The 27,084-nt window shown below is 53.6% G+C and overlaps 11 protein-coding genes and 1 non-coding gene across 12 annotated transcripts; 11 read left to right on the top strand and 1 right to left on the bottom strand.

The window, feature by feature from the left end:
- Positions 1 to 988: 988 nt before the first annotated feature.
- Positions 989 to 1,893, top strand: BKA78DRAFT_300720 (uncharacterized protein; the record flags this gene model as incomplete). Its single annotated transcript, XM_066887254.1, has 2 exons — positions 989 to 1,258; positions 1,396 to 1,893. The coding sequence occupies 2 exons, from the start codon at positions 989 to 991 to the stop codon at positions 1,891 to 1,893; spliced, it is 768 nt and encodes a 255-aa protein (XP_066738234.1).
- Positions 1,894 to 5,318: 3,425 nt separating this feature from the next.
- On the bottom strand, positions 5,319 to 5,407 carry BKA78DRAFT_t187. Its single transcript has one exon. It is a non-coding gene; the product is annotated as a tRNA-Asp (tRNA).
- Positions 5,408 to 6,567: 1,160 nt separating this feature from the next.
- Positions 6,568 to 7,050, top strand: BKA78DRAFT_300718 (uncharacterized protein; the record flags this gene model as incomplete). Its single annotated transcript, XM_066887253.1, has 1 exon — positions 6,568 to 7,050. The coding sequence occupies one exon, from the start codon at positions 6,568 to 6,570 to the stop codon at positions 7,048 to 7,050; it is 483 nt and encodes a 160-aa protein (XP_066738233.1).
- Positions 7,051 to 7,571: 521 nt separating this feature from the next.
- BKA78DRAFT_357860 (uncharacterized protein) lies at positions 7,572 to 8,517 on the top strand (the record flags this gene model as incomplete). The annotated part of the gene is made up of 2 exons (XM_066892303.1): positions 7,572 to 7,912; positions 7,986 to 8,517. 2 exons carry the CDS (start codon positions 7,572 to 7,574, stop codon positions 8,515 to 8,517), a joined length of 873 nt encoding a protein of 290 aa, XP_066738232.1.
- A 1,008-nt stretch (positions 8,518 to 9,525) lies between these two features.
- On the top strand, positions 9,526 to 10,364 carry BKA78DRAFT_300716 (uncharacterized protein; the record flags this gene model as incomplete). The annotated part of the gene is made up of 4 exons (XM_066887252.1): positions 9,526 to 9,550; positions 9,576 to 9,704; positions 9,765 to 9,869; positions 9,937 to 10,364. 4 exons carry the CDS (start codon positions 9,526 to 9,528, stop codon positions 10,362 to 10,364), a joined length of 687 nt encoding a protein of 228 aa, XP_066738231.1.
- A 1,105-nt stretch (positions 10,365 to 11,469) lies between these two features.
- Positions 11,470 to 12,352, top strand: BKA78DRAFT_363988 (uncharacterized protein; the record flags this gene model as incomplete). The annotated part of the gene is made up of 4 exons (XM_066892501.1): positions 11,470 to 11,519; positions 11,658 to 11,795; positions 11,859 to 12,060; positions 12,092 to 12,352. 4 exons carry the CDS (start codon positions 11,470 to 11,472, stop codon positions 12,350 to 12,352), a joined length of 651 nt encoding a protein of 216 aa, XP_066738230.1.
- A 365-nt stretch (positions 12,353 to 12,717) lies between these two features.
- On the top strand, positions 12,718 to 13,440 carry BKA78DRAFT_363985 (uncharacterized protein; the record flags this gene model as incomplete). Its single annotated transcript, XM_066892500.1, has 3 exons — positions 12,718 to 13,028; positions 13,083 to 13,104; positions 13,168 to 13,440. The coding sequence occupies 3 exons, from the start codon at positions 12,718 to 12,720 to the stop codon at positions 13,438 to 13,440; spliced, it is 606 nt and encodes a 201-aa protein (XP_066738229.1).
- A 3,007-nt stretch (positions 13,441 to 16,447) lies between these two features.
- BKA78DRAFT_357858 (uncharacterized protein) lies at positions 16,448 to 17,053 on the top strand (the record flags this gene model as incomplete). Its single annotated transcript, XM_066892302.1, has 2 exons — positions 16,448 to 16,855; positions 16,955 to 17,053. 2 exons carry the CDS (start codon positions 16,448 to 16,450, stop codon positions 17,051 to 17,053), a joined length of 507 nt encoding a protein of 168 aa, XP_066738228.1.
- Positions 17,054 to 17,775: 722 nt separating this feature from the next.
- Positions 17,776 to 18,637, top strand: BKA78DRAFT_300712 (uncharacterized protein; the record flags this gene model as incomplete). Its single annotated transcript, XM_066887251.1, has 3 exons — positions 17,776 to 18,016; positions 18,082 to 18,418; positions 18,514 to 18,637. 3 exons carry the CDS (start codon positions 17,776 to 17,778, stop codon positions 18,635 to 18,637), a joined length of 702 nt encoding a protein of 233 aa, XP_066738227.1.
- A 2,170-nt stretch (positions 18,638 to 20,807) lies between these two features.
- BKA78DRAFT_300710 (uncharacterized protein) lies at positions 20,808 to 21,529 on the top strand (the record flags this gene model as incomplete). The annotated part of the gene is made up of 4 exons (XM_066887250.1): positions 20,808 to 20,918; positions 21,069 to 21,234; positions 21,264 to 21,325; positions 21,368 to 21,529. The coding sequence occupies 4 exons, from the start codon at positions 20,808 to 20,810 to the stop codon at positions 21,527 to 21,529; spliced, it is 501 nt and encodes a 166-aa protein (XP_066738226.1).
- Positions 21,530 to 22,542: 1,013 nt separating this feature from the next.
- BKA78DRAFT_357855 (uncharacterized protein) lies at positions 22,543 to 23,020 on the top strand (the record flags this gene model as incomplete). The annotated part of the gene is made up of 2 exons (XM_066892301.1): positions 22,543 to 22,662; positions 22,712 to 23,020. 2 exons carry the CDS (start codon positions 22,543 to 22,545, stop codon positions 23,018 to 23,020), a joined length of 429 nt encoding a protein of 142 aa, XP_066738225.1.
- Positions 23,021 to 23,552: 532 nt separating this feature from the next.
- Positions 23,553 to 25,782, top strand: BKA78DRAFT_300708 (uncharacterized protein; the record flags this gene model as incomplete). The annotated part of the gene is made up of 7 exons (XM_066887249.1): positions 23,553 to 23,600; positions 23,663 to 23,783; positions 23,846 to 23,981; positions 24,046 to 24,864; positions 25,014 to 25,107; positions 25,159 to 25,241; positions 25,263 to 25,782. The coding sequence occupies 7 exons, from the start codon at positions 23,553 to 23,555 to the stop codon at positions 25,780 to 25,782; spliced, it is 1,821 nt and encodes a 606-aa protein (XP_066738224.1).
- Positions 25,783 to 27,084: the final 1,302 nt, after the last annotated feature.

The raw sequence follows: 27,084 nt of genomic DNA, 5'->3' as shown, positions 1-27,084 counted from the left end.
TTCTGGATTGGATTTCCCAAGAAGAGTCTCTGGTTGCTCTCTTCTTTTGGTCAAATTTGTGTACAAACAAAGCATTGGCTCCCATGCTTACTAGCACAAAACGTTCCACTTCAGTACCACTTCCATGATTTATGATGACCCAGATAGAAGCCTTTGTGCGTAGAAGCGCCACCCCTTTGATGGATTGTTTACACAGTGCGGAGGATGGAATACATCCACCCAACCATGCAATGAGTCCCCGCTTCATTTTGGCGCAATCCACCGCCGTGGCTTCACAGCATTGGCTTTGCTGCCGAAAGGCGCCGCCGCCTTCAGCTCCACCAGCTCGCGGGCAAGGAGTCACCCTCCTCCCCTTGCTCCTGAAAAAATACTTGCCTCTCAATGTCTAATCCGCGGTCGAGTGGGTCGCGATACGTGCAATCACTTGCTGGGCTTGAAATTTCTCCTTAGAGCCGGCGCAGCTGTTTTTGTAGAGTGCACATGGAATCGAGCAGCCGTGCTGTGGTCGACATTCGGCATCGATTGCTCCCACGACATAAGGCATTCGACCAAGACCGTCTGCTTGCTGTCGTACCATGAACGCGAATGTCCCTCGAGAGACCAAGGCCGCGCACTGCTTTGCCGACCAGCATCGGTCCTGCGGTAGAGTGTCTTACGTCTATATGCGAAGGACAATTCCAAGAAGTTCCTGTTGATCAGAGAGGGGGTTGCATCACGCAAAGACTAACTAGCTTGCTGCGAGACCAATGGGGCAAATCAATCTTTTATCGATACCACCGCGTCTTTAAGCCGTCTCATCTTTTAAACACCCGAGTGAGCAGCTAGGTGAGTCGCCTGCTGCATGGTCTGTGCTTTACGTGTTTGATTGCACCAGTCGCCTTGACTCGGCCTTCGCTCCACCACCAACCATCCCTTCAACCATCCAATCCCATTCACATCAAATTCATCCTTCCATCTGAAGTCCTCATTGTCTACATCAAATCCAACCATGGCTCGCAAGGGGTACGGTTTTATTCTCGAGGCCATGTCCGGCTTCCACGGCAAGCTAAAAGCTGATTCATACGTCGATGCTGACTCCGACGCGATGAAGCGGACCGAGAGCGGCAAACAGGGGCACCGTTCCGCGACTACCAACAAATTCAAAGTTACTGGCGCTTCCAACACGGCTGAATGCACTGGAAACAAGATGAAGCATTTCAGTGAGGAGGACCTCGACGAAGAATCCGGAGACGGCGCCGAAGATAGCGAGAACCGCTCGGTAAGTGCCTGCCCCAACTTGACATGCCAACGTCCTAACGCATGCTGCAGGAGATTATCAAGACCCTCACCAGCCATGGCAAGCGCGCCTCGCGCAACGTCGTTACTGCCGGAGATCTCGCAGCCATCACAAATTAGATCGAATCCCTCAAGGAGAGCAATGCGATCCTCGAATCCCAGAACCGTCAGTGGAAAGAGGCATACCAGGCCATGAGAGACGACAAAGATCGCTTGGGATACCGCAAAGACGAGCTCACCCAGCGAAGCGCGGACGAACGGCTCAAGAAGCATCACCAGACGAAGGCGCTGCGCAACAACATCACCAAGCTGGAGTCGAGCCTGGCGCAGAAGCAGCGCAACAACCGCGAGCTGAAGCATGAATTGGTCAAGGCAGGAGATGACCGCAAGAAATTCGAGCGGAGCTTTGAGGCCAAGCTCGCCCAGGCTCACAAGGCCATCAAGACTCTCAAGTCTGACCTGGAGAAAGCTCGTGGCATGTACACTGAACTTGTCTCCGACGTCACTGAGCTTGTCAAATCTATCCATGCCTTCGACAACGTCCCGTCCGTGGTAGCCTCGGCTACCCAGAAGATGTCTGACAAGATCGTCAGGCCATGGAAGTTCCGCAAGGACTAAGCGCTTACATCCGATCGTCCATTCACTGCATTTGCGGTTCAAGCTTGACGGGGCTTTAGACGTACGGCAGCCAACCAATCCAAGGTCAGTTCCGTCGTTTGACCCGCTGTCCGGCGGCGAGAGCGGGATTCTTTCTTGGTGACAGCTTCAAACAAACGGCTGGCAGACGGGCCCACCTCCACCGCGGTCTTTATGTGAGCGACGTCTGCTTGGTTCCACGACGCCCGCCAATGAGTCTCCAGCCAACGATAACATGACGCCAAAGTCCTGAAGATCCTGCTTCATGGTCTTCATACCGCACAGCTGATGCTGTCGCCATTCGCTCCTTCCACCACACCACACCGCCGACCACATGTTGGCTTGACCAACTGGAGCGATTGCGCAGGCAACATTTCAACGCGCTGCTGTTCGGAATCCCGATGATCGACGCGCGCTCTTGAAGACTGCTCTGGTCACACCTGATTCAATGATCTTCTTAAAGGCTGCACAAATGGGAACGATTTCAGATGCCCCAGGCGAGCTTAGACCAAAAGGCAGAGCTCTGACGTCGTCTCCGGGTCCGACAGGGGGAAATGGTCCGTTTGCAAAGCAGCAGCAAGGATACGGAGCCTCGGGCGAAGCGGGCAGTCTGGTGGGCAAACACTTGATCGGAGCCTCTTTCACATTGTACATAGACAATACGCAATGACAAAGAGCGCCTCTAGCAGTTGCCATCGATTTTGTGATGGAAGTTTCGAACAGATGCAGCATGTGTGTTCCTGTCTGTTCTCCTGTCCGTCCCCCTTTCCGCAGTCCAGCCTGCCGTTGACCACGCATCATCGCGACAATAAGAAGCAGGACCAACCGATCAAATTCGTACTCTACTCCTTGACGCGCTGAATGAGAACAGAGGTGATAGCATACATGCCTCTTTATGTGTCCGTCGCTTTTGCCGTGACCCCCTTTTCGCCCAATCTAAGCCTTGGAATACCGCCCTCGCTCAACTTTCCTCGTCTCACACGGCCACTTTGACGAGCATAGCAAACACACAAAGGCGTAATGGCTGCTTGCGGGTAAGTTTCAACTTCATCTCTCATCGGCTTGATTGCCTTGCGCCGCTTCGAGCCCTTGAGCCTGGGTTTGACGACGGCATACTCGCTTCGACTCGACGGGCAAATGCGACTTCATGGAGCTGCTTGACTCGCCACAAACCCCTATGCGGGCTTGGGAATGGAATTGTGGCCAGAAACGCGGGGAAGCTCTGTCCCCGGTCGGAAGGATTGCCTTCTCAAAACGGCAGGGCATTTTTTCGTTCGTCTTTGCGGTCTTGGAAGCGTCGTTCTTCCTCTATGCCACGGACTGTGTTATCGACTCTGGCTCATTCTTGGAACCGCATTCCTCGATCTTGGTGGAACTCATTCTGGTCTTTTTCCCCGTTGGGGCGGTTCAGGGCTTAGCTCAGCTGGTACAAGGCGGCATCGTGTTTGCCTTTTGGCATCCGCGTGCGCCGCGCGACCTCGTGAATCTATCATCTATGTCAGTGGCCACGGTCGTGTCGCGTATCGTGGGAGGATTGGAAGCTGTTGAAGCGTGGATTGGGCACTGTTCTGACTGGGCTTTCGTCTATGGCGGGCAGCCGCTGAGTAGATGACCAGAGGACTGTTATCTGCCGGGCGTGGTAAGGATGGCTCCGGCCGGACATGGAGGGTCCTTGCTAAGAGTATAGGCCATTCAAACCTACGCATAGCAAAGGCTGGCGCTATAAGATCGGGACGTTCACAGCCTGAATATGAGGCAAAGTCACAGTAGTCAAGAATCTTTCTCGTTTCATTCGATTCAAATGCAAAACAATCTTGAGTTTCAATTCCTGGGCACTGATTTCATACTTCCATACAGCGGCAGAGGCCGCCGGCAATGCTTTCCTCCAGCAAACACGAATCCTCGATCCCCTTCGTCATCAATGTGCCCCTGTTTCGTATTCCCGTGCCCGCTCAAAAGCCCGCGGAGGTGAAGTGTAAAGAGCTATTGCTGCTGTCATCCACATGTTCGCGTTGCTCGGCGGTGTGTTGGGTCGTTACACCTTCAGACCTGGTCCGCCCAGCGGACTTTCTTTGGGGGCTTTTTCGTAAGCGGTCGTGGCTGAGCGAAACTGCCCGTCTCAACTATGAGGCTGTCGGTGACATGGCGGATGCGTGAGAATGGGCCATCGTAGGAGGTGTGAAGAGAGGGGCTGCTTTGCTGCTCGCGAAGGAAGATGCTTTGGTCCTCCTTGAGTTGGCGTCTACCTCCAGTCTCGACCACCATGCTCATCTGCTTTTTCATGTCCGCCTCTTTGTTCTGCTTGCCGGGTCCTCCAAGGGCCTGCACAGTTGACTGTTTGTGCTGTTGGACGAATTGAGCACACCTGGCGAGGGCCATCTGGTTCTCTCGTTCCATCGCAGCGACCTTCCTTGCGGCCGCGTCAAGGCGCCTCTCCATGGTGTGGCCATCGGTCACTGGATTGCAGTTTGCGCATGTGGGGTTGCTGTAGAACCTGGCATCAGCAGTTGATCCTGAAGAGTTGTGTCTCTGAAGAATACGGACCGGCGACGCCTGTGCGCTTCGCACTTCGTCGAGAGCTTCTGCGTCTTCTCTTGAGAGAATGCCATCATTGCGTTGCGTTGGAGATCTGCTGTCGATGTCGGATGGCCAGAGCACGAGGATATTTCAGTGTGGGTGATTGCTGTTGATGGGCTCGAGAATATGGAATTTTGGGATGAGAATTGGATGTAAAGGAGCAAATCGTCTTTGAAGATGAGCGACTGTCGATGTTCCTGTTGGGAGAATGCTGCGCGCGACGTCGAGACGCGACATGGACCTGCCCGGTGGATGGGCAACCGGGATGGTCCGTGCGCACTGGTGGACGAGCCTGCTCCCGTCGGCGACGCGAGTCTGGACGAGACTGCGGATTTGTAGTCGCATCGGACTATTATGTTTCTGCACAAATCATCTTCCGGCTTAGCTTCTATGATTCTGTGTATATACAGTAAACTCGTTAGCGCGACGTGCCTTCTCTCCATCTGAAGATCCGCGCCAACTATTTCCACAGCCCCTGAAAGTATGGCATTATAAAAGGGATGCAGGAAGATGTCCACGTATACCCTTGAACTGGCTGTCAATGAAAAGCCCCGTGGAGGCGCATTCGTCCGAACGCATGCTGTGACTTCACAACTCCAAAATGACAAGTCAACCTCGACGACGACAAAAAGAAGACACTTGACAGTGCAGGCAGGCCGGGCAAAAGTAAGCAACAGACACATACCAGACATGTCTCTTTGAGGTGCAATAGCGTCGGGAGTGCCCCGTCGACGAGTCTGGCACTTTTCGGTTTTTTGGTGGGGGCAAAAAAAACTTGAACAGGCCAGAAGCAAAAGATCAACACTATACCTGAGGCATGAGATGGACGTCTCTCCGACGGGGAATCGAACCCCGGTCTCCCGCGCTTGCACCACGCTGTAATGACAAGCGGAAATCATCACCACTAGACCATCGAAGATGTTGTGTTGTTGTTGAAAAGAGCCCTGTCAAAATGCATTATATACTGCAAACGCTCACAACCAGTTCCACAAGGCAATTGAAACACCAGAGAATTTCTTTCCACTGCGCTTCGAGGTATCTCGAATGGACGTGCAGAAAAGTCTCCTGTTGGTCGGGCCGAAAGTGTTGACGAGAAGGTCCGGGCACCAGACCGACGGCCCCACTCTTGACGAGCACCGTTTTTGAGATGAAAGAACCTCATTACTACTCGAGATTTCAGTGTAGAGTGTCTTCAATTCAATGCCATCTTTTTTGTTCGGTCGGTACCATTATTCCCAGCGCGTTTGCGAAGTGATTCGTGGATATGATCAGCCGCTGAAGATTTTTTCGCGGAACCATAATTTTCATAGACCAAAACAACTCTCGTTTTATTTAATCGAGGGCTCAATTGTTTCTTTCACCAACAGTATACGGATACGTACAATGAATGAAGCTAAATTCAAACAGCTTCGAGTGCCAAAGCAATCCAATTCATGTTGTGACAAGTAGGAGTTTGCATATCAAATTATTTGGAGCAGCTCGTCCAAGTAGGCGTCGCTGGTCTCAAGAAATCAGGAGCTGTCCGCTACACGTTGGCCAGATTTGAAAACCAGAAAGAGAGGATGAAATGCAAGCCTGAGGATGCGCAGGAAGACGAGAGCTGCATATCACTGGGCCTGGCCTGACGAGTGTGTCTGGTAGAGCCATTTCTGGCTTGCAGACTAGACGCCGTCGTCCCGAACTTCCTGCAGACGCAAAAGAAGCGAATTTATGTTCCCAGAACTGTTGCGGCACTTATGACTCTTGCACAAGCCCGCTTGCAAGCAAGAGCGTGGACAAAGCAAGCGCGGAAGCTTGTTGGCAATCGATGCGGTAAGTGGATAAAAAGAGGGAACTGCGCACGATCTTGCATGGCAGGTATCAGCTGTATATACAGTCAAAAATAGATGGCGTTTTTTGGAAATTGAGAAAACCCTGCCCGCGTCTGGAGCGGCTGCCTTTGGAGGACCACAACCACAGCTGTGCAACCTTCTTCTACCCCACCGCTCCACTATCGACGATGCGGCAACTCTCTTCTCGAGTCTCCACCCAGAGCAAGTCTCAACACCACGCTGCGAATTCTCACCTCGCCGTAAGAACATGTTCTCTCCTCAACAGCTTGGACTGCAAGCATGTTTACTGACCAAAGACAGCCACACAAACATCGAGACCATGCCGCTCGTCAAGCGTCGACCCATACCATCCAAGCCAGCCCCAGTCAAGTCCAGCCCGGCCAAAAACGGCAAGGCAACAGCGCAACGCCACCGCAACAAGCTGGTCAAGCCGCGCCCCCCGATTCCGCAAGACAAGAAGCCTGGCAGCAAGGGCAGCGCCAGCCCAAAGCCGCACAAGGACAAGCAAGACGACAAGCAGCCGGAAGGCAAGCGATTGTCTTGTTCCTCTTCCGTGGGCGTAGAGCTGGAGACTCTTCGCGCGCGCAACACAAAGCTCCACCAAGAAAACATTGTTTTGAAGGCCGAAAACAATGTGTTGAGGGGCCAGGTGGAGTGTTGGAAGAAGATCTGCGGTGTGCAGACGGATGGAAGCCCCGAGAAAACAGGGGACAAAAATATGAAGCCCTGAGAGTAGAGGGGGAGTGTGCGGTGTGGTATGGGAAGTTCTGGCTTTGTCTGTACCGTTTCTGAATTTGGCCCTAAGAGGAAGATGACAGCTACAATTGAGCAGGTTCCATTAGAAATGAGAGTTCCCCAGAGAAGCTTTGCTGAGGTTTGCACACTATCAAATTTCATTTCAATGCGAAGAACGTGACACTGTTTGCTTGTCGCAAAATAACTGAGAACTCGGAGCAAATCTGCCAATGTGAACCAGCCACTTCTACGATATTCCAGCTGCGAACATGCAGCATAGTTGTCTGTGGCTGAGACAAAAGTACCATAGCCTTTGACTGCGTACATACCCCTCGTATCCAAAGCGTATGCCGCAAACTCTTACATCACTTCCCTCCTGCACGTCAACGCCAAAGACCTGCACCAATCTACTCGCATCTCCAGCCTTCTTCCTCTGCGTCCTTCACTCTACCTCCGCAATTGGGTGCTCCCTGGTCTTCTTCTCGTCCGCGTCGTTGCTGTCGCTCTCCAGCCACCATGTCAAACGTCCAATACTCGCCCTCCCAGTCTCGCCATCAACCGCAGCGGCCCGCCAATTCAGACCGGAAACGAGGAGCGTCGCATGACCACCACTCTCTAGCACAGCAGGACAGGGCGCTCTTGTGGCAGGGCGTCACCCAAGGCCCAGCCCAAATGCCGTCGAACCCAGGCACGACAGCCAATGGGCAGAGGACAGAACAAGTCTGGATGCCGTCTGGCAAAGCGGAAACTCCCAAGATGGTCGAATTCACCTCTTCAACGTCGAGCCCAGAGCGGCTTGAGCCCAAGACGTCTGCGCCCCGCCCCATGGAAAACACATCTTTGACGACGCCCGTTTCGTCTACCCTGCCAAACGGCAAATGGCATGCCATACCCAAGCACCTCGTTCCAAACAAAGCTGACACTTAAAAGGGAGCCAACACGCAACTCGCAAGAAGAATACAAGGGCCGCCGCAGTCCTGCTGCTCTTCCCCAGCTTCAAACGGCTGGCGACCCCTTCAAGTTCACCCCTGCGCCTATGATGCCAGGATCTGGTGACTTGAGCCGGGACGAATCAGCCACCGTACGTCTTTATGCCGCGCAGATCGCTCGTGCCCGTAGCAATGTCGACACTGAAGAGAAGTACCACGAGAACATGGCCCGTCTCTTCGCTCCTCTGGATGCGCAACCCCCCAACTTAGCTTCCACCCTTGTGACCAGCGATCGCATTGACGGTGCTTCCGCCCCTGCTGTGGCTGCGACCAACACTGAGCACACTGCTGGAACTCAACCCAGGAATGGCCTTTCAGCTATGGTCAGTCAGGAGGTGTCATTGTCTCCTACCGTACCTATTCCTGGCGCGAGTAAGCCGAGCGAAGTCCGGTCCGGTGACCCAACCATCTCGAAGACGAATACCAACGTCACAGATGACGATTTGGCCGCAGCTGATGCTGCCAACAACTAGCAGACAGACGGAGCCCAAGTCCAGCTTGATGCTGCAGCTCAGGCCTCTGTGGGGCCCATCACTCCTCCACGACACTGACTTCAAGGAGTAGGAAAGCATTGCGCCTTGTAGCCGCCGTCGACGATGGTACTTCGAATTGGAGGCTTCGTCGTCTCTACCACCCCTTCACACGTCCTGACCATGGCAGACCGCCAGCCTCTTGCCCCGGACTCGGCTTCATCGGTCGCGGTAGACGGCGTCATACTGTCATTCTTTCGATCAGCCTGTGCTGTCTTTTCCATACTTCCTACTGCGCCGCCTTTCATCCAGCAGGCCACCAGCCCGAGCGTTCCACCCCTACCGCCCAGTCTGCCGCTTTTGGCCTTTGGCTTCGGCCCATCGACGCCAGCGCAAAGACGAGCATCACGTCTACTGGCACGAAACGGGCTGAGGACCCTGTGCCAGTGTCCAAGACGTGCATCACGCCAGCCCACTCCGTCTTCTTTTCCATGCAAATGGCTCTGCATACCGCTTCACCGCAGACTTTTCTGCAGATGTGCATACCCAACAAGGCTCCGCATCCAGCATGCGAACTTTCCCCCGCAGCTAGAAAGCTTTCAATCCGCCGCGGGTCCCTTTTCCAGTTCCATTATCACATACCCAAGGCCAAGGGAGAGCAAATATAGTCTGCGTTTGGCTTTGCATGTCGTTTGGGGACAAACCAGGAGATATGGCACCAAGAAGCACCAAATTCTGCCGCGTTGGCCTCGTTCTTGTCGACATCAAGGCCCTTGACTTGAAGCGGTAAGTCTTTGCGGCCTGAGTCTATTCTCTCCCGCAAGCCGAAGGCAAAGAGTACAGGGGAGCGATTCCACGTTGGACTTTGGAGCCTGTAGGGATCTTCAGGATAGCCTTTCGCATCTGGGACGATTGGACTTTGCCTGCAAAAGCAGAAGATTTCATTCGAGTATGTAGTCGTACAGCGGAAATGCAAGGTCTAGTATTCTCCAAACTGCCACTTTTTCCTTGATGTTCATATCAAATGAGATGCACCGTATGCGTGCTACAAACATGTCAAGGGCAACAAGTTTCGAGGACGCTCTTGAAAGTCCTGTGTAACAATTATGGCTTGCAAAATCCTGCCTGGACATTTGCAACAGTCACCTCGGTGGGTGCAAAGTCATCTGGCCGCACATACGGCCTCAACAGTACGTATTGCATAACCTTCCCTCTGAATGCCATCCACGTCACTGACGCTTCCCAGACAGGATCGGTCAACGGACAAGCTCTCTTTCCCTCAACGGCGAGCCTTGCTCCAGACAAGAACCTCAGCTGGAACCACGCACGAGCACCAGCACTCGAAGATGCTCAAGGTACGCTCCTCTTCTCCATTTGCAAAGCCCTGAGCAATCAGACGATGCCGACCATCTCCTCGAACAGGCGTCACTCCCATTCCCCTCGATTTCAATCCCTCTCCTCCAGCAAACTTTGCTTCAATACTCCATGGAGGAGACGGACTACACCATAGCGTGGGACCTCTCCCGAGACAGGCCAACACCATCTTTGGCCCACACTTCGATGCCCTCCGCGGAGGCCTGGAGCTCTCCCGAGACCACATCGACGCCATCCTCGACGCCGTCAGCCGCTTCGAGGAGCGCGAGGAGCAGATCAACTTCTTGCGCAGTGTTGGCATCACCTCACTGAGTTGTGCTGGATGCGACGAGAGCTTACAGCGAGACACTCTCCTCAGACACTTCAACGCCATCTTTGGTTCCTACTCTGGCGCCCTCCGCGGAGGTTTGGAGCTCTCCCGAGACCAGATCGACGCCATCCTCGACGCAGTCAGCCGTCACGAGGATAGCCCGTGACCAGCTCTTCCGCTCCACAAAACAAGCGTGCCGGCAACTCAGCTTGGCCGCAGGCGACCGACCACCAACTACGGCAGTGGGAGTTCTCTCCCGGCTCTCGTTGTTTAACCCAGCCCCGACCAGACCGACGGCACTCAGGACCAGGCCCACATTGCAGCCATACCCTCCGAGGAACGCGTTTTTGGCCTCGGGATTTCCATGCCCGACGGCAATGAGCTTGAAGAAGGGGAGACCAACAGCGAAAACCCCGACGAGGGCGAGCCCAGTGCCAGCGCTCCAACAACACTTCTGCTGCCGCTGACAACACCCAGTCGGTCACCAAGACCGTCTCGAGCAATGAGCCGGAGTCAAAAACCTTCATGCCGCGATCAAGGTAAGCGTGCTATGGAGACCGATTCCTCGATTGTCCCGCTTTTGATAAACCCATTCGACAGGACCATGAGGTTCAGACCGAGGACAAGGTCAGATTCGGGCTGAAATTTGGCCAGTCGTCCATGGTGTCGGCTATGGGCCACTGCCCGACGCCATTCAACCACTACTCGCTGCCAGTACCCGACATGCACAACAAGAACGATCTCGTTGAGGTTTAACAGGGCTTTAAGCAGCTGCGAGACACGGTTTGCGAAAACCCGAAGCAGGCCGCAGCTGTAAGTGATCCCCAGCCTGGAGCTCACTGCATTCACTTGGTTCGACTACCGCTCTTCCAACTCGCCCTAGTACACACGGAGGAAGACCGCAGTGAGCGCAGGCTACTACTCTCACACCACTGTCAGCATAGCAAGTCATGTCGCCGGCCTTGACGGCAGCATCCTCCTCCGTCGTGTCGTACACATCAGGACAGTCACCGATTTCGGTCAACTGCGACGATACCAGGTCGCCTGCTATCCGACGCTCCAACAAGCCGCTTGTGAAAGCTTACGCGATAGCGCTTTTTCTTGAACATCCAGACTCTTTCTCATGTAGTCTAAAAGGAAGCGAAGATGGTGGAGTCAAATGGAGCGCGTCGTAGCCGTCTCGAACCTTCCGCTAGCTTACCGGGGGACTACTCGGTCAGATTTTTCAAATATCGCAGGGGATTGAGTAGTTTCAAGTTATGTCAAAATCAATGGCGTGGATGCGCGGCGCAAGGACCCAGGGGATCCGATTTTGGGAATGGTGAAGTCAAGGGAGCAGTCTCTAGACACATGCAAACGCTGATTCTTGTGCAAAATTATTTGACGTGAAATTTTACCATCTTCATGGATTTTTCCGGAGCTTTCTTGCTGCCTGAACCTGCCTGGCGTCGTCTGGTAGCGTCTCGCTTGTGCCACACCAATATTCTCGCATTGCGACGCCTGCTGCCAACACCATCACCATCTCCACGCAACTTCAACTTTCCTCGCAAGCTTCTCCTCCATCACCGCGGCCTGCAATTCAAGGCTCCGCATTACTGTAAGTGATTAAGATATGGCTGTGCCATTGAGAGTGAAGTGATTCTGACACCTTTTCTCCCAGCCTTGCGTTCAGTGTGTCACCCACTGATGTGGGAGCACTCTACCTACGCAACCCGCCGTCCTATGCGCAAGTCAGAGGTCTCGAGAGAATCGGTGTCGTCCTCAACCCTCGTCCCAACATCAACAACAGGGAGACTGCTATGATCAACCTGGTCAAGGTCGCCAGACCTACAACTATGCTCATGCACTTGCTTGGCCCGGAGGTTTGAAGTCAGTCAAAAAACCGAAGCACAGCATGACTACTCCGACAACCACGGTCGCCAGACCTACAACTACGCCCATGCCCCTGCTTGCGGCAGCTTCAACCCCGTCGCCACGCCTTACGCCCCGCCGACGTGGATGCAGAGTGCTCCACCCGTCAACCACTACATGCCCTACCAGTATGGCTACGGTCAGCCCGGTCCCTATCTCCGCAACATGGAGGCCGCGATGAACTACCTCATCTACGCAATGGTGTACATGTTGCAGGCTGAGAGACTGCTCGCGGGATGGTGAGGCACCATCAAGTAGCAAAAACGTGCATCGTCTTCTTACAGGCATCGCAAACTCAAACGTTCTCATTCGTATGTGCTGTGCGTCCTCCCTTCCAAGTAAATCTGGCTGACCCATCAAAGCGCAACAAACTCCAAAATATCACGATGGGAGCGCTTTTGCTGCAGGGTACACCTTGCACATACTGGAGACCGTTTCACAGACCAAGCGAATCAGGAACTGCTAAGGAGTCAACCAAATGGATCAGTGGTAGGAGAGAAGGAGTCGGGGTTATAATTGGAGTATAGCAAAGATACAGGAGCAGGTTTCAGACAAGGAAGCAGTTTTTCTTCTCAAGTCGCTTGACGATATGAATTTTGGCTATCGTGATGCTTTTTTGCAAGGAGGTTTCCGCTGCCGGCACCTGCGTCGTGTCGTCTGGTGCATTGTCTGATGGCGTCATCTGGTCGCGTCGCTTGGTCGCGTCTCGCTTGTGCCAGACCAAAACACTTGCACCGCGACGCCCGGCTGCCAACACCATCACTATCACCGTCTCCACACAGCTTCAGCTCTACAAGCACACTTCTCTTCCATCACTCAAACCGTCGACCCGATCTCGAAGCTTGCAAACTTTATCGAAGTATATACCGCAACTTTGTCTCTTCTCCGCCAATCGACTCAACATCGCGCCCAAGTTCAAGTGTGTCCATTCCACGATCTGAGAAGCAATACCGAGCATCTCAGGACCAACCAGCACTTCGAGGATTCGCGTCACAGTAAGTCATGAGGTTACAGATGCTCCATTGAGAACGAAGAGGGTCTGACTCCTTTGCGCCCAGATCCACTGCTCTGAACCGTTATCCTTCGTTGCCGAGCAAGTCGCCGACCAGTGGCACATAATTGCTGTAAACACTCCCGATATGAGCGCTATCTACGCCCACAACCTACCACACTATGCAGAGATCAGAGACATGGAAAGGATCGGTGTGATGCTCGTCCCTCGTCCCAACATCAACAGCAGGGAGACCGCCATGAGCCATCTCATCTACGCGATGGTGTACATGGTGCAGGCCGAGAGACTGCTCGCGGCATACCGAGGCTTCCCCGAGTAGCAAAATCTGGAACGTTTTCGGTCAGGGCTAGAAATAGGGAACAAAGGGCCGAAGCTCTCAGCAACAGCAATCAGACGAGATGAGAATGCCTCCGCCTCAGAATTTCTCTTGACTTCCCAGACCCACACGCAGTCAGGTAAGTTCTTCTGCTACTTGGCAAGATTGGAAAACCTTCTGACCTTTTCACGAGCCAAGAATATCAAGCCCTGCGTCGACTTGATCAATTGTCCCTGCCAGGTTCCCTCGATCAAGGCCGTGGATTACGTGAAGGGGGCTCGGATGCTGCTACCCCTCGCACAAGAGTTGGAGTACTAAGATACGCAGAGTACTGGCTGTCAGGCCTCGCACGGACCAAGGGTCCACTTGTTACTAATCCAACTGACGTCGCCTGTGGCGATTGAAGATCACTCGTTATACAACTTGGAAAACTTGGAAGACTTGACTCCATACTGATGTCAGCCCCTGATGTCAAGGTACCTCTGATCTCATAGAAATTTGTATGGCAACTCATGTATATAATCATTTGCGACAGACAAAGTCAATGGATCAAGCGTTCAGTCAATTTCTCTCTCATATTCGTCTGACACTGGCAGTAGTGTGAGGGAAAATGGCTAGTTCAGGTGCTTCTCGGAGAAATAAGCAATGCAATAGTGGGAAAGGGATGTAAGAAGGGCCATAGTGTCACGAGAATATTGCAAACACTCTCCGCAAACTCTTCTGGGCTGAGACATGGAAAGGATCAGCGTGATTCTTGTCCCTCGTCTCCACCTCAACAACAGGGACACTGTAATGAGCTACTTGATCTATGCCATGGTCTACATGTTGCAGGCCGAGCAGCTTCTCGCGGCATATAGAGGCTCCACTCAGTAGCAGAAGTTTAAAGGTCTTCGGATAGGGCAATTAATGAGGAGAAAGGGGCCGAAGCACTCTGCAAAGGAGAAATCAGACGAGATGAGAACACCTCTGCTTGAGAGTCCTCCCCGAACCCCCAGGAGCCGCACTCAGGTAAGTTCTCCCGCCACGTGGCAAAATCGGACAGCCTTCTGACCCTTGCACAGGCGAAGGATATCAGACCCTACGTGGAGACGACCAATTCCCCTTGCCAAGTTCCCTCTGACCAAGACCATGGTTTACCTCAAGGAGACCCAGATGCTGCTAGCCCTTTTCAGAGAGTTGGAGTGAGAGAATGATCGGAGCTTCGGAGTACTTGCAATAGTGTGGAGGACGGCGGCTAAACCACATTTTTCTCGGAGCAACGAGCAGTGCCTGAATTGGATAGATAGTGCTCTTAAAATGTTTTGAGAGCAACTGGCAACACCTATTCACCTTGTGATTCTACCCATCTAAAACACGCCTGGCACGACTTCATGCGGATGTGCTTTTGCCTTTGCCAACTTTTACATGTGCCTTCATCCCACCTTTTCGTCTTTTCGCAATTCTGAATGTAGCATGCAAGTGATTTTGTAGACCATGGAGTGCACGAGGAGACACGAGTGCAGAGAAACCAGCCGATGTAAGAAAGCGCTTGGAGAGTGAGTGGCTTTCTGGCAAAGAGATAGTGTAAGACCTCCGATAACCCCCCTTTTTCTTGGTACAACCCCAGAGTATCCATGGACAAGCATCGGAACGACTGGCTAACAGATCTACATGTATTTTCCCCGGTAGGGTTGGACTTGCGGACGGACGCTTTCAGGGCCGCGAAGGAAAGAGTCATGGACGAACAGTTTAAACACTTCTCAGTGTTATCTTCCGGCTGGTGCCGAGTCACCTGCAGCAGTGGGATTATGTAAGACACTTAATGGAGCGCACCATGGGCAGTCTTTGTCTACTCGTCGCTCGTTGCGCCTCGCTTGCGCCAGACCAGACTTCCGCTGCCGAGCAACCAGTCGCCGACTCCACACAATCAACAACCAAAAACCATTAACCCTCCAGACACAGCATTGGCAAAGATTTTAATGGCAGACGTGCCATTTCACTCCTGGGGAATACTCTCGCTTCTCGGAGTGATCGTGCGCGCACAGAACGCTCCACCCGGTATGTGGACCAGCGCCGAAAGCCAAACTCAATCTCCTCCCAGCTGACATTTTCTCCAGTCAAGCTTGGCTCCTGGCGACGGTTCCACTCACTTCCTCATCCATCTTGTGGAGACGAGAAGGCTCTACAAAGGCTCTCTCAGCTCGATGAGATCCGTTCCGTGGTGCCAGTCGAAATTGCAGTTCAGCGCTCTGGCTCCCATTTCGTCGAAGAGCCCTATGACTAGCCGACTCTCCCAGCCACCAACTTCTACAATCTACCCAAGAGAGAACCCAGACAAAACAGGCTTGGCTGTCTTCCCATGCAGCCGGTGAGAAGTACCCACTCATGCAATCGTCATTCATCTGGATGGACCATATCAACACCATGGGAATCGCGTACATGCTGGCCTTCCAGCCTTCGACGGCGCCCAGCTACGCGAGTGCGACGAGTTCAGAAACCTCATCGCCCACATGCAGTCCGACCGCGAGGCGGAATGGAGCGGTACCCGGATCTGAAAGATGAACTCGTACACCCGCCCATGAGTGAACCCAGACAAGCTTGGTACGTAACCCCTCCCTAAGCAGGAACCATCGCTCCTTACTGACGTCCATGTCCATCCAGGAGCGCAATGACTCGGAGCTTCATTCGCCCTTATCCTTTCCTTCCCGGCTTTGTCAAAGAGCCACGATGAGACCCCGCAGACCAGCCCCATTCACGACTTTCTTGCTGCGTCTTGGTGGCTGACACTCCATCCGGGGAACCTCCCTTTCAACTGCTTCCCTCTTTCTTCGCTTTGCTCTAGTAGTTTCTTCCACCACTTCGTCCAACAGCCATGACGACTCTCTGGGGAGTCGTCCAACAGCCATGATGGCTCTCTGGAGAGGAGTTTGAGCGGGTACCAAATGCACAGCAGCTTCTAAACGACACGGAAAACCCACACAAAAGTCACAAGGCGCACAATCAATATCGCTGCGCTCAGCTTGAAGACATAATGCCGACCACGCAAGCCACCCTAGACGGGTGGATACAAGAAGATGTCGTTCCGTGCCCATGGTGCCAACCAGACCTTCCGGACTCCAGAAGGCGCTGGGTCGAGCTCGTCGTCGATTGGATTGATGCCTTGATCGAGCATCAGATCAGGATGGAAGTAGAGAGAGATGCCTCTGGTGGTGGCGAGGAAGTCAACAGCGAAGCTGAGACGGAGGTTGAGGCCGGTGGAAGCATGAACGATGCTTCTGGTGGCGAGGGAGTCAGCAGTGAGGCTGAAACGGAGGTTGAGGAGGGCGGAGGAGAGGACCCTACGGTCGCAAAAGACATCCCTACTCAAGCATGCCCTACGACAAATGGTTACCACCCTCGGAATACCCCAAAGATTCTATTGGCGACCGATACAGCATCGGTCGGTCGATAATGGCCCCAGCAGTCTCAGTGAACCAGAGGAAAGCATCGAAGTTCGCGAATACACTTCTGAAAGAGCTGACATTGCTTCGACATCCAGCAAGCCCCTCCCTCACAGAAAGCGGGCCGGGAGAATGATGGTGCCGGCAACGCTGCGGCCTTTGAAGATAAAGGCTTTTACAACGGGCCGGGAGAATGATGATGCCGGCAACGCTGCGGCTTTTCAAGACAAAGGCTTTCATCACCGCCGGCCAGAAGCCTGATCAGTACGAAGTGAGCCATCTCTGCCACAATGCCGGCTGCTTCAACTCCGAACAGTGCGCGTGCGAAACGGAGGACCGGGGCTTGAATGAAGTATGGCATCAATCCACGGTCAAGGACGACTCGTGTCAGCGCAAGAGGAAAACTGGAGAGGGCGATGAAAAGCCGAAGATAGACAAGTCCCGCAAGCGCGAGAGGAGCTGCCAGATTAAGGAGGAGATTGACAACGCTTCGAATGAAGAAGCCGCCCTCCCCATCATCGACCAGAAGCGTTGCAAGTGTGGAAGGAGCTAGTCAAAGCCGACCCTAACTTCGTTGACTGCATCATCGCAAAGCTTTCTTGATCAATCATTCACATGTCTTTTCTTTTCATGCCTGTTGCTTTGCCTTGTTACGTGAGCGATACTGTGGCAATTGACATGCGGAAATGTCGTTCGGCCGCCTGCTGAGCGTCGCACGGTCGCACCGCAAGCAGGAACCACCAAACCCAAACATCCAATGCGCCCACCTCTTCTGAATCTTCGCTTCCGAATCGTTACGTCGATGGATCCCTTATCGCGCTCCTCAATCCTTTATATGTAAGTGTCACGACAAAGAGAAGCATGGTTCAGCCTTTCTAACCGAGCCACATTAGTACATGCACGAGCACCCCATGAAGCCATGTCTGCCGAAGCCGAAAATGGGGTTCTCATGGATCTGACCGATGATAACAAAGCCGACGTCACGTCGCTCAAGGCTGTCATTGACCCGTCAAATGGCCGCTTTTCGTCGTTCCTCCACGAGAGTGTTGCTTCTCGTCAATCAGCACTTGAGCGAAGCAGATACTATCTCCACGTTTCAGCCACCATCAATGCGCTCTTTGCTCAAGAGTCTGTGAAGATGAGTGCCGCTTTCAAGAGCGGTTGGTAAATAGCCCCAATTGTTGGATTGGCCCTGTTCATCGTCAGAAACCAACTCTCAATGAAGACGTCATGAGGCTCTGCAACCGTTGCCAGGAACATTGGTTCGGGATGCACCTCAATGCTACTGGCGTCTGTGCTCGTTACTCACGGCGTGATGCCAACATTGGCAAAGACATGCCTCACATGTACTCGGACGCGAATAGCCTCGACCCCGGCGAATTCCCTATCGACGCAGACCTGCCTGAGTTGACCCAGGTCGAGGAGATGTTGATTGCGCGCGTACATGTCAAGGTTCAACAGGTCCAGGGAGCACAGTACTCATACAGAGGACATGTGATCAACTTCCTTTGTGACACGGGAAGGTTGTATAACCAGCTGCCTCTCAGGAAGAGGGGAATCAGGTGTGTAGAAAGATAAATTGGGGCTGCGAGTAGCCGTAAGGGAGGTTGCGCTTATTTGAAGCCAGAGTGCTCATAGATGGTCTACATGGCCCCAGACCACCAGGTATTGAAGCACGAGAAATTGCGTTCAGGACGTTAGAGCATTGCGCCGTTTTCGACCAAGGCCAGGGAGGTAATGAAAGCTCTTTCTGCGGTTGCTTCAAACCCATCAGCGAGTAGTAAATCAGTGAATTCACTTGCCCGCCCTCTCCTTCCCTTTTCTTTCACACGTGCACTTTGATGGACCAAACACTTGTCCTGTATCCAGGGATGGTGGTGGACGAAATTGGGGCATGCGTTCTGGAGAAAAAGAGGCACGAGAGGCATATCGAATATCCATTAAAATCTTTTCATGTCAAACTGAAGCAGGGCAATGTCACCCATGAACATCAATATTCTGTTCTCAATATCTCATTGCCTCTATTCACGTATGGCCTTGCCGCGATTTCTCAAGGCGTACAAGTCTTTCCAGCGTTTGCTTGTCGATTACTAAGGCCGCCGCAACTGCACCTTCCCCGGGAGCCATTCGCATGCTGGGGCTCGCAGCTTGAGCACAACCGCTTCCTGCGCTAGTCGAAATCGCATCCTCAACTTTGCGCGTGCACTTGCTTCGGCACATCCACCATCTCCTTTCACTGTTTCCTACGCTCCAGACTCGCATCCTCGATCGTCAACGACGCCAAACCTCTGCTCTTGTCCCTCGATTCCGGTAGGTGTTCCAAGCTGGAGAGCAAGTCAATCTTGCTGATCCGTCTGAACCAGATCGAGCACAAGCATACCTCGAAGCCATGTCTTCCAACACCAACCCTCCGACTTCTCTAGAGCTGCCCGAAGAGGGCAAGCCTCTCCCCCCTCACCCATCCGCCACCGGCCCCCGCATTGCCAGCGACATCGAGGTATCGGAGCAACCAAGTCACATTACACACCCTTGACACTGACAACAACGCAACAGGCCGCCCTCAAGGCTCGGATCACCAAGGACTCGACCGAGCTCGACGAGAAGTTCCGCCAGGCCGCGGCCGACATCAGCAAGCGCTCGCAGCTCCAGCAGATCCGCCAGGAGCAGCTCGAGCAGCGCTCCGACCAGATCTCCAGGGAGAGGCTCCAGACGACGCTCAACGCCATCGGCGAGATCAACATGGCTACCAAGAAGCCCAAGCGTGGACTACTCACATCTGTCCCAGTCGGAATCGAGCCGCTGGACGGCATCGGCTTCTCGGAGCGTTTCGCCGTACCTAACCCCCAAATATTGGACTCACAATGGTACTCGTAACTGACAATGTAACAGACTGAGAAGGCGAGCGCCACGGACAATGGAGTATCTGACAAAGACCACATCCGCTATGAGATTGAGTAACAGAAGCTCATCACCTTCGGCCGCAAAATCTCTGGAGTCGAGGGAAAGGCCCGAGATCTTGACCACGATGCGAGCCCAAAGACTTGGAAGGCATTGTCATCGTGGCGGAGCGGATATTGAAAGTCATGCAGTTGGAAGGGAGAAGTGATAGTCAAAATAGACTCCTGCGCTTGCAACTAGAGTCCTACCAGCTGGTCTGCTTGACCCCTCGTCAGTAGACAATGAAGGCATTCGAATCAGTCGAAACAGCCAAGTCTCTTCTGCCGTTCCCTGTATACACACGTAGCCTTGCCAGACTGGAAAAGCTTGATCGTGATCAACGACGAGTACGCTCAGCGCGGGAAGAAGAAAGAAGAACAAGAGCCCGTCGCCGGCGAGCTGGCGGCCGCTAAGAAGAAGTGAAGAATGGTAGGAGGGATGGATCTGGCCAGATGTCCTCACTACATCGTCAGCGTAGCCATGCGCTGTTATAGTTCCACAAAATGTTCCTGAATGAAAGACTGGCAACAAAGTGATTGTCCAATCAATTCCGGCTTTGAGGATGAGGACAAGGTTGCTATATTAGAAAGGCCGGTGGAGATGGATGCTTTACGGCTTTTGGGACTCGTGCACTAAATTTTCAAGAACAAAAGTGTGTTATAATAACGAGGGGCCGACACCTTTGAGCTCCAGTTCAAGGGTTATTTACGAGCGCATCCGATTCCGAAACAAACTAAACATGTTCTTGTGCGGCTCGTTTTAGACTATATTCGCGGCGGCAGTTGAAGTGCAAGTGTCTTTGTCCCAGTACAATGGGTGGATCGGTTTTGCTGCCCGCGAGCCTACTGCAAGCCGCCTGTCCTCCACACGACAACCATCAGCGTCATCAGCCGCACCAACAACCGCCACCATTGACTTTCCACTCCTACCATCCCGCCATCTTTCAACCATCTCTCTCGAATCCCTCTCACTCTCTTGTCCTCCAACAATCGACACAAGCTACACGGCAAGAAAATGGCTCCCCGCGCTTCCGATGAGAATTCTTCTATCCCGCAGACCGGCGAGCCTGTCTCTTCCCAGGGCCGCGTTTCTCAGAGGCGTGCTATGCAGCAACGCGACAACCAGGTACGCGTGCTCTGTAAAATGGACAGCAATGATATTCTGGCTAACTTCACTCGGAGGGCCTGCCGCCAGCGCAAGAAAGAGCACGTGGAGTCGTTGAAGCACCAGCTGGACCAGCTCCAGCAAACTGCCGACAAGTAACGCGCTCTCCAGGCCGAAAACAACGCCCTCCGCGAGTATGCGTTGAAGCTCCGGACCGAACTTCTTTGGTCCCAGGGAACGTTACCTGACCCGCCGAATGGGATCAGCCTCGCTGGTCCACACACCGACCGTCTCTTCGCAGAGATTAAGGCTTTATTGTCGCAAGAAAACGAAAACGGTACTCAGCACTCCCACGAAGAACCTAAGGGCGGCTCCGCCTCGAGCGACCATCAGCACATGAGACCGAGCAAGGAATGAATTGCCTCTGGGTCAGTCCCTCCAGCTGATTATCTGATGCTCAACACTGACAGTACTTCAAGAGCATGGCTGCCAAGCAGGACGACGTACACACGGACGACGAGGGTAACGAGGGCGCCCCAGAAAGCCCTCCCACGATCGACGAGCAGGTCAGCCTCAAGGCTGGTTTCAAGGACGGCCTTAGGGACGCCGGCCTCGCCGTCGAGCGGCAGTGAACGCGGCGGCAACTGTACCACCAGCCAATGTACAGTACGACTTTCGGACAAAAGCGAATGCTGTTTACTTTTCCTTTCGCGCTTTCTTTCGGAGCACTACCGACGACATCTTGTACAGTACTTGCATCAGGACAGCAGACTGTCGAGGACTTTTCATCAGACGCGTTGGACAGCACCGGGACTTTACAGAGTCTCCTCAAACACTTTCAAGAAATTATTCAAATGAAGGAAATTGTGGACCGGGACAGCAGATTTCGTCGCCGGGGAGACGATTAGATATAGACGCGTCTGTCGGTGCAGACCTGCCGCAGCAGAACGATGAATGACTCACTTTTCGTGACCTCAAGATCTATTGCGTAACTGACTAAAGCCACCTATTCCGGCGGTCAAAGCTCATGCAAAGGCCGGTGCTGTTAGAAGGGAAGAACGCCGTCACCAAGCATGGACTGGTGGTTGCGGGATCACCAGGTTTCCCGCTCTCCTGAACGCCTAGGGATCATTTGGAAGCACCGTATAGTGTTCAGTGGGAGCGGTAAAAGCATAAAGTCTTTGGGCATGGTATACTGTACCACCAAGGTGGAAAACGACTCCCTTCGCAAGTACGCTCTTGAGCTTCAGGCTCGCCTGCTTTGGCTCCAGGGGATGAGCCTTTCATCCCGGAGCCATTCGGCTATACTCGCGTGGACCAGACTACTGGAAACGAATTCGACGACGATGTGCTGTTCTTCAGACAGCAGTTTTACCAAAATTAAGCGCATTAGTGGAAATCAACTAAACTTGTTCTTGGGTGGCTTCTTGACGAGTAAATGCGCGGCTATAGTTGCGCGCGAGCCTTCCGCACGCCAGCCAGCCGCAACAAATACCAGCTTCGGGGGACGTACAACCACATCGTCCGATCCACACCATCCAATCCGAGCATCCGACCATCCAACCATCCAACCAGCCTACCCCCTTGCCACCTTCCGTCTTTCTAACCCTACCCTCTTCGGACGTCTCAATCGCGCACTCGCAAAATGTCACCCAGCACTAGTGACAAGACCAGCCCTGCCCCGGAGACCACTGAGCCTGTTGGCTCTGGCCGGAGCACCAAACCCAAGAAGCAGAGGAACGCTGCGAAGGAGCGTGACATCCAGGTATGTACGCTCCCCCACGTAGAATCGAAGTCTGGCTAACTGGACCAAGCGCGCGTGCCGCCAGCGAAGGAAGGAGTCTACCAAGGCCCTCGAAGATGATTTGAAGCAGTTGCAGGGAACTGAGGACAAGTTCCGCTCCGCAAAGGCGGAGAACGACTCTCTCCATAAGTACATACTTGAGCTCCAGGCTCGACTTCTCTGGCTCGAGGTCGCCTTCCCCGACCCTCCCTCGGGCATCAGCCTTGCTGGAGAACCTGTCGACCTTCTTCCCCTTCTTGCTCTGGCGGACGCGGCCGAGAAAGAGGCGGCCTCCATGGGAATTGGCGGCGCCGGCGTGAGCGAGAACCGCACCCACTGAATGAGCTGTGAGTCAGCCTCTCCAGTTTCATAACTGACGCTCAGAACTGACAGTATTCCCAGTTGCCTCCCAGACCCCCCGAACGTCGTCAACGTGCACGAAGAAAGGATGGACTATGATAGCTGTTGGCGTATGGGATTTGCGCGGGAGATAGGTGGCGATTGGCGCATACCTGCGGGAGCAGGATAATCAATGGAAGACAGGAAAGTGTTCAGCGGGAGCATTGTAGCGAGCATGGTGCAACGAAGACAGAACCTACAGCAGTCTACTCTTGAGCATCAAATCAAGTTTTGCCATTGAAGAAACTCGAAGATGCCATGTTTCGTGACCAAAATCATCTCCAAGAGTTCGTTGTGCACGAGCAAAGCTTGCTTCATGCCGGACTTGTCAGCCCTATTTCGAAGACGACTGTCCCTATTCTCCAACAGTTGCCTACCGTGCCTGAAGCTTTTGCCAATGGAAGCGGATAATACCAACAGTCTGAAGGTGACATCGTTGTTTGCGAGCCCACAGTCCGGGAATGCCGCAGAAAATGTGGCTCGAAGATGCTTGGATCACCCGGGCAATCCAGTATGCCAAAGTGCGTATGGAGTATTGCCATATTCGACGCACCACGTGAATGCTTCCACCATGACGCTGTAGCAAAGATTCTCCCAGGTGACATCAGATTTACCACAGGAAAAACCAAGTGCGTGCTCACCTTGCCTTGTAACTGGAACCAAGACTCAAAGCCGCATGCTGAGGGAATCCATTGAAGCAAGTCGTACGTCATCAGGGCCCCAAGAGGCAGGTGCGGAGTCGCAAGGTCGTCTGGCCTCGCTGAAGGCAGCACCGCCGTAGCCGAACACCTCAAAACAAAACAAACACACTCTTCGTCAATTGCACCCAACTACTCTCCTTCCAACTCTTCCCACTACATCAGCCGTGCCATCTTGTTCCTCCTCTCAACCTCTGGGCCTGAGTACGTTCTCTTTCACATTGGACGACCTTGGCTTGCCCGTGCCAACCTTCCTACTCCTCCACAGGCACCAAATGCTCAAACGCACTGTCGAGACCTCCGCTGGCCCGTCACAGCAGCAACTTGGAAGGTCCTGCCAGCCCTCACTTTGCCGTCGTCGGTTTCTCAAGAAGAAGTCAGAGACGGCGACCGACAAGAAGCCCGTCCCTTCGAAAGCGACAAGGCCACTGTCCAGAGCTCGCCTCGCCGGAGCACCTCGCCCGACGACACTTTCCAAGCTCCTCCCCAACCTTTATCTGACATCGCTGCCTTCTCTTTCTTTTTTTCAAGAAGAAGTCAAAGAAGCGTACCGCGACCGACAAGAAGCCCGTCGCCCAAGCTTAGCAGTAGTCCACCATTTGTCTTCTCCCACTGCCCCGAAAGGCTTGACTGTGGTGAGCCAAAAGAGACACTTGCAACGTTTGCGCGGACATTCCGTCCATGGCACCGACAAACATCAGCGACAGCTTCAGCCTGATCAATGTCTTGAAGCGCCCTCTTCCAGAAAGAATCCTTTCCGGTTACCGACTACAGCGAAATCCGTTCTACTCAGAGCCACTTGCTCAAGAGGACCGACGACACCGCCGCTGCTCGGACACGACAGCTGCACACCACCCACGACGCTCGCCCACTTGCGCAGAGCCACCAGGTCGTCCAAGCCTCTCGCTACTTTCCTGCCCAGACCTCAGGGTCCCGTTCCTCACCACTTCAACCCTTCTGCCCAGAACCCACAGGGCTCCCTCCTTCCACCAACCGACACAGTCCCCCTTGCGCCCAGTGTGGTCCTTTGCCAACCCGAACGGATTCCACCAACTTTTCTTGGTGGTTGCCATCAAATACTCCTCCAGTAAGTACTCTCAGTGTTGGCCCAGTCTTCAAGCGCTGACGCATTCCTCAGAAAGAGAGAGTTGAGCCAGCCAGGCTTGGAAGCACGCTGACGGTCACGTGTGCTGTCGAAGGGCCCGGAGAGGTCGCGCAGAAATTCTCCATTTTCAGCATGACCTTCGGACTGGTTTGTGTGTGTGGTCCTTTGCCAACCCGAGCGGCTTCCATCAAATATTCGTGGTGGTTGCCATCAAACATGCCTCCGGTGAGTACTCTCTTTACTGACACAGTGTTAAGATGCTGATGAAATTCCTAGAAAGATGGCGAAAAACGAAGCTACGGCAAGGAAGATTTCCTTGCTCTTCCCTCTTTCTCTCATGACTTTCCTCAGCCCATTCGGTCTTGACGGGTTTCAAAAAGCGAACAGGAGCGATTCGGAGCCTACGACCTTGTCGACCCGCTCCCTCTGACCGGCCAACCGCGGACCACAAAAGTATATCCCAGCCACGTCACCCTACTCGTTCCACGCTGCGATCTCGGTTGCTTCATGAAAGAGAGAGTTGAGCTGGCCAGACTTGGAAGCACACTGTCGGTCACGTGTACTGTAAAAGCACCTGGAGAGGTCGCTCAGAAATTCTCGATCTTCAGCGTTACCTTTACGGACAAATTCTCCAGCGGCAGCGTGACCTTTGGATGGGTCCGCATCTCGCAGAAGTGGTTCGGCAAGAGACTGGACTACCCGGAGCCCATGCACAACGGCAGCCGCGACGTCAACCGAAACGAATACCACACTTCACGGACCTATGTCGCGCAGGAAAGGCTTTGCTCTCCACGACATCAGGAAGAAGGACGATACGCAGACGGAGAAGAAGATCAAGCTCGAGGAGAGTGCGGCTCGTCGCTAAGGGGGAAGAGGGTTTCTGTGCTGATGCTCGTCTAAACAGCATTCGACTGATACGTTTGCTTGCGCTCCAGCCTGAATGAGAATCGGAAGTAGATGTTCCAGGGCTCGATGAGCTCCTCCTCCGGCGTGGGGTAGGCGATCGCCCCTCCTGGTCACCTTCATTGCTCGACCCACGGTCGAATGGGTCCGCGTTTCAGAGTAGGGGTTCAGCAAGAGGGACTGGACACTGGAAGTTCACGGAGACCCTTTTCGTTGGGTTCGATGGTGCCCCGTTCTGGCTACGTTTGGAATTATGTGTTAGACCTAGGCACGTTGATGAGGCGAGAATAAAGTCTTGGATTGAGTGGCAGTAGGCGCACGATGCGCATGGATCACTGGGCGCAAAACAAAGAACTTCGCGCGAATGAGCCAGAATCAATGAGAAACCAACGTGGCGAGACAGTCAGCACATCGTGAACAATGAGAGATGCTTCCAGCGCTTTCACAAATAATGAAAGACCCCAGAGACCATGTCGCCCTTTCGAATGGCACCCACGGAGGGTGAAGGATCAAGTGGTCGACAAGTGTGTAGGATAATCGGATGCGCAGTCTCAATTTGAGGGATATGCGCGCCCTTCAAATTCGCGTGTCTTCTTCAAGTCTGCGTAATATGTGAAGACTGCGCCGATGCTATCGTAGACCAAATATCGCCCCATTTCTTCCTCGAGCCATGCGCTCGCTTAGCCTCAACCCAACGCGGACCGCGCGCACCGCACACCATCACCAAATAACAAACAGTGCTGCCCTCACCACTTCACCACACTATGCTTTCGCGGCTTGAAACGTAATCCTTGTCCCAAGAGCCGTATTCGTTCGCGCCTCATCACTGACACGGTCGCGCAGGACGTGTTTTTCACCAGCACCAAAAATTTGCCTGCGATAGAAATCTTGGCTACCATGTCTGGTACGGCCGTCGCTGAGAATCCAGCGGCCGCGCAGACTGCGCAACCCGCCCAGCAAACCTCAACTCAACAACATGTCCAACAGCATGCCCAGCAAGCTCAGAAGTCTCACCAGGTCGCCAGCAGAAGGTTTTCGAGACCGACGCCCGCGCCTACCGCGAGAAAAGCTTCCGTTCTGAGCAGGCCCACGCTAAGGAGATCGAGACCCTCAAGAACGAAATTTTCTCTCTCACTTCCAAGCTCAAGGCCACAGAGAGCGCCTACGGCGACGAGTTGGACCGTCGGGGTGCTTCCTTCGACCGCGAGGGCTTCTCCAAGGAGTCTGCCCTTCGGAACCTGAAGTTGAAAGAGGACAAGCTCTCGCGCTTAAAGAAGGATCTCGACACGTAAGTTTGAG

This window comes from Phyllosticta capitalensis, assembly GCF_038381095.1.
Source record: "Phyllosticta capitalensis strain CBS 128856 chromosome Unknown BKA78scaffold_14, whole genome shotgun sequence".
Classification (NCBI taxonomy): domain Eukaryota; kingdom Fungi; phylum Ascomycota; class Dothideomycetes; order Botryosphaeriales; family Phyllostictaceae; genus Phyllosticta; species Phyllosticta capitalensis.
Note: the sequence above shows the minus strand (reverse complement) of the source record. Positions and strands in the feature narration are given on the sequence as shown.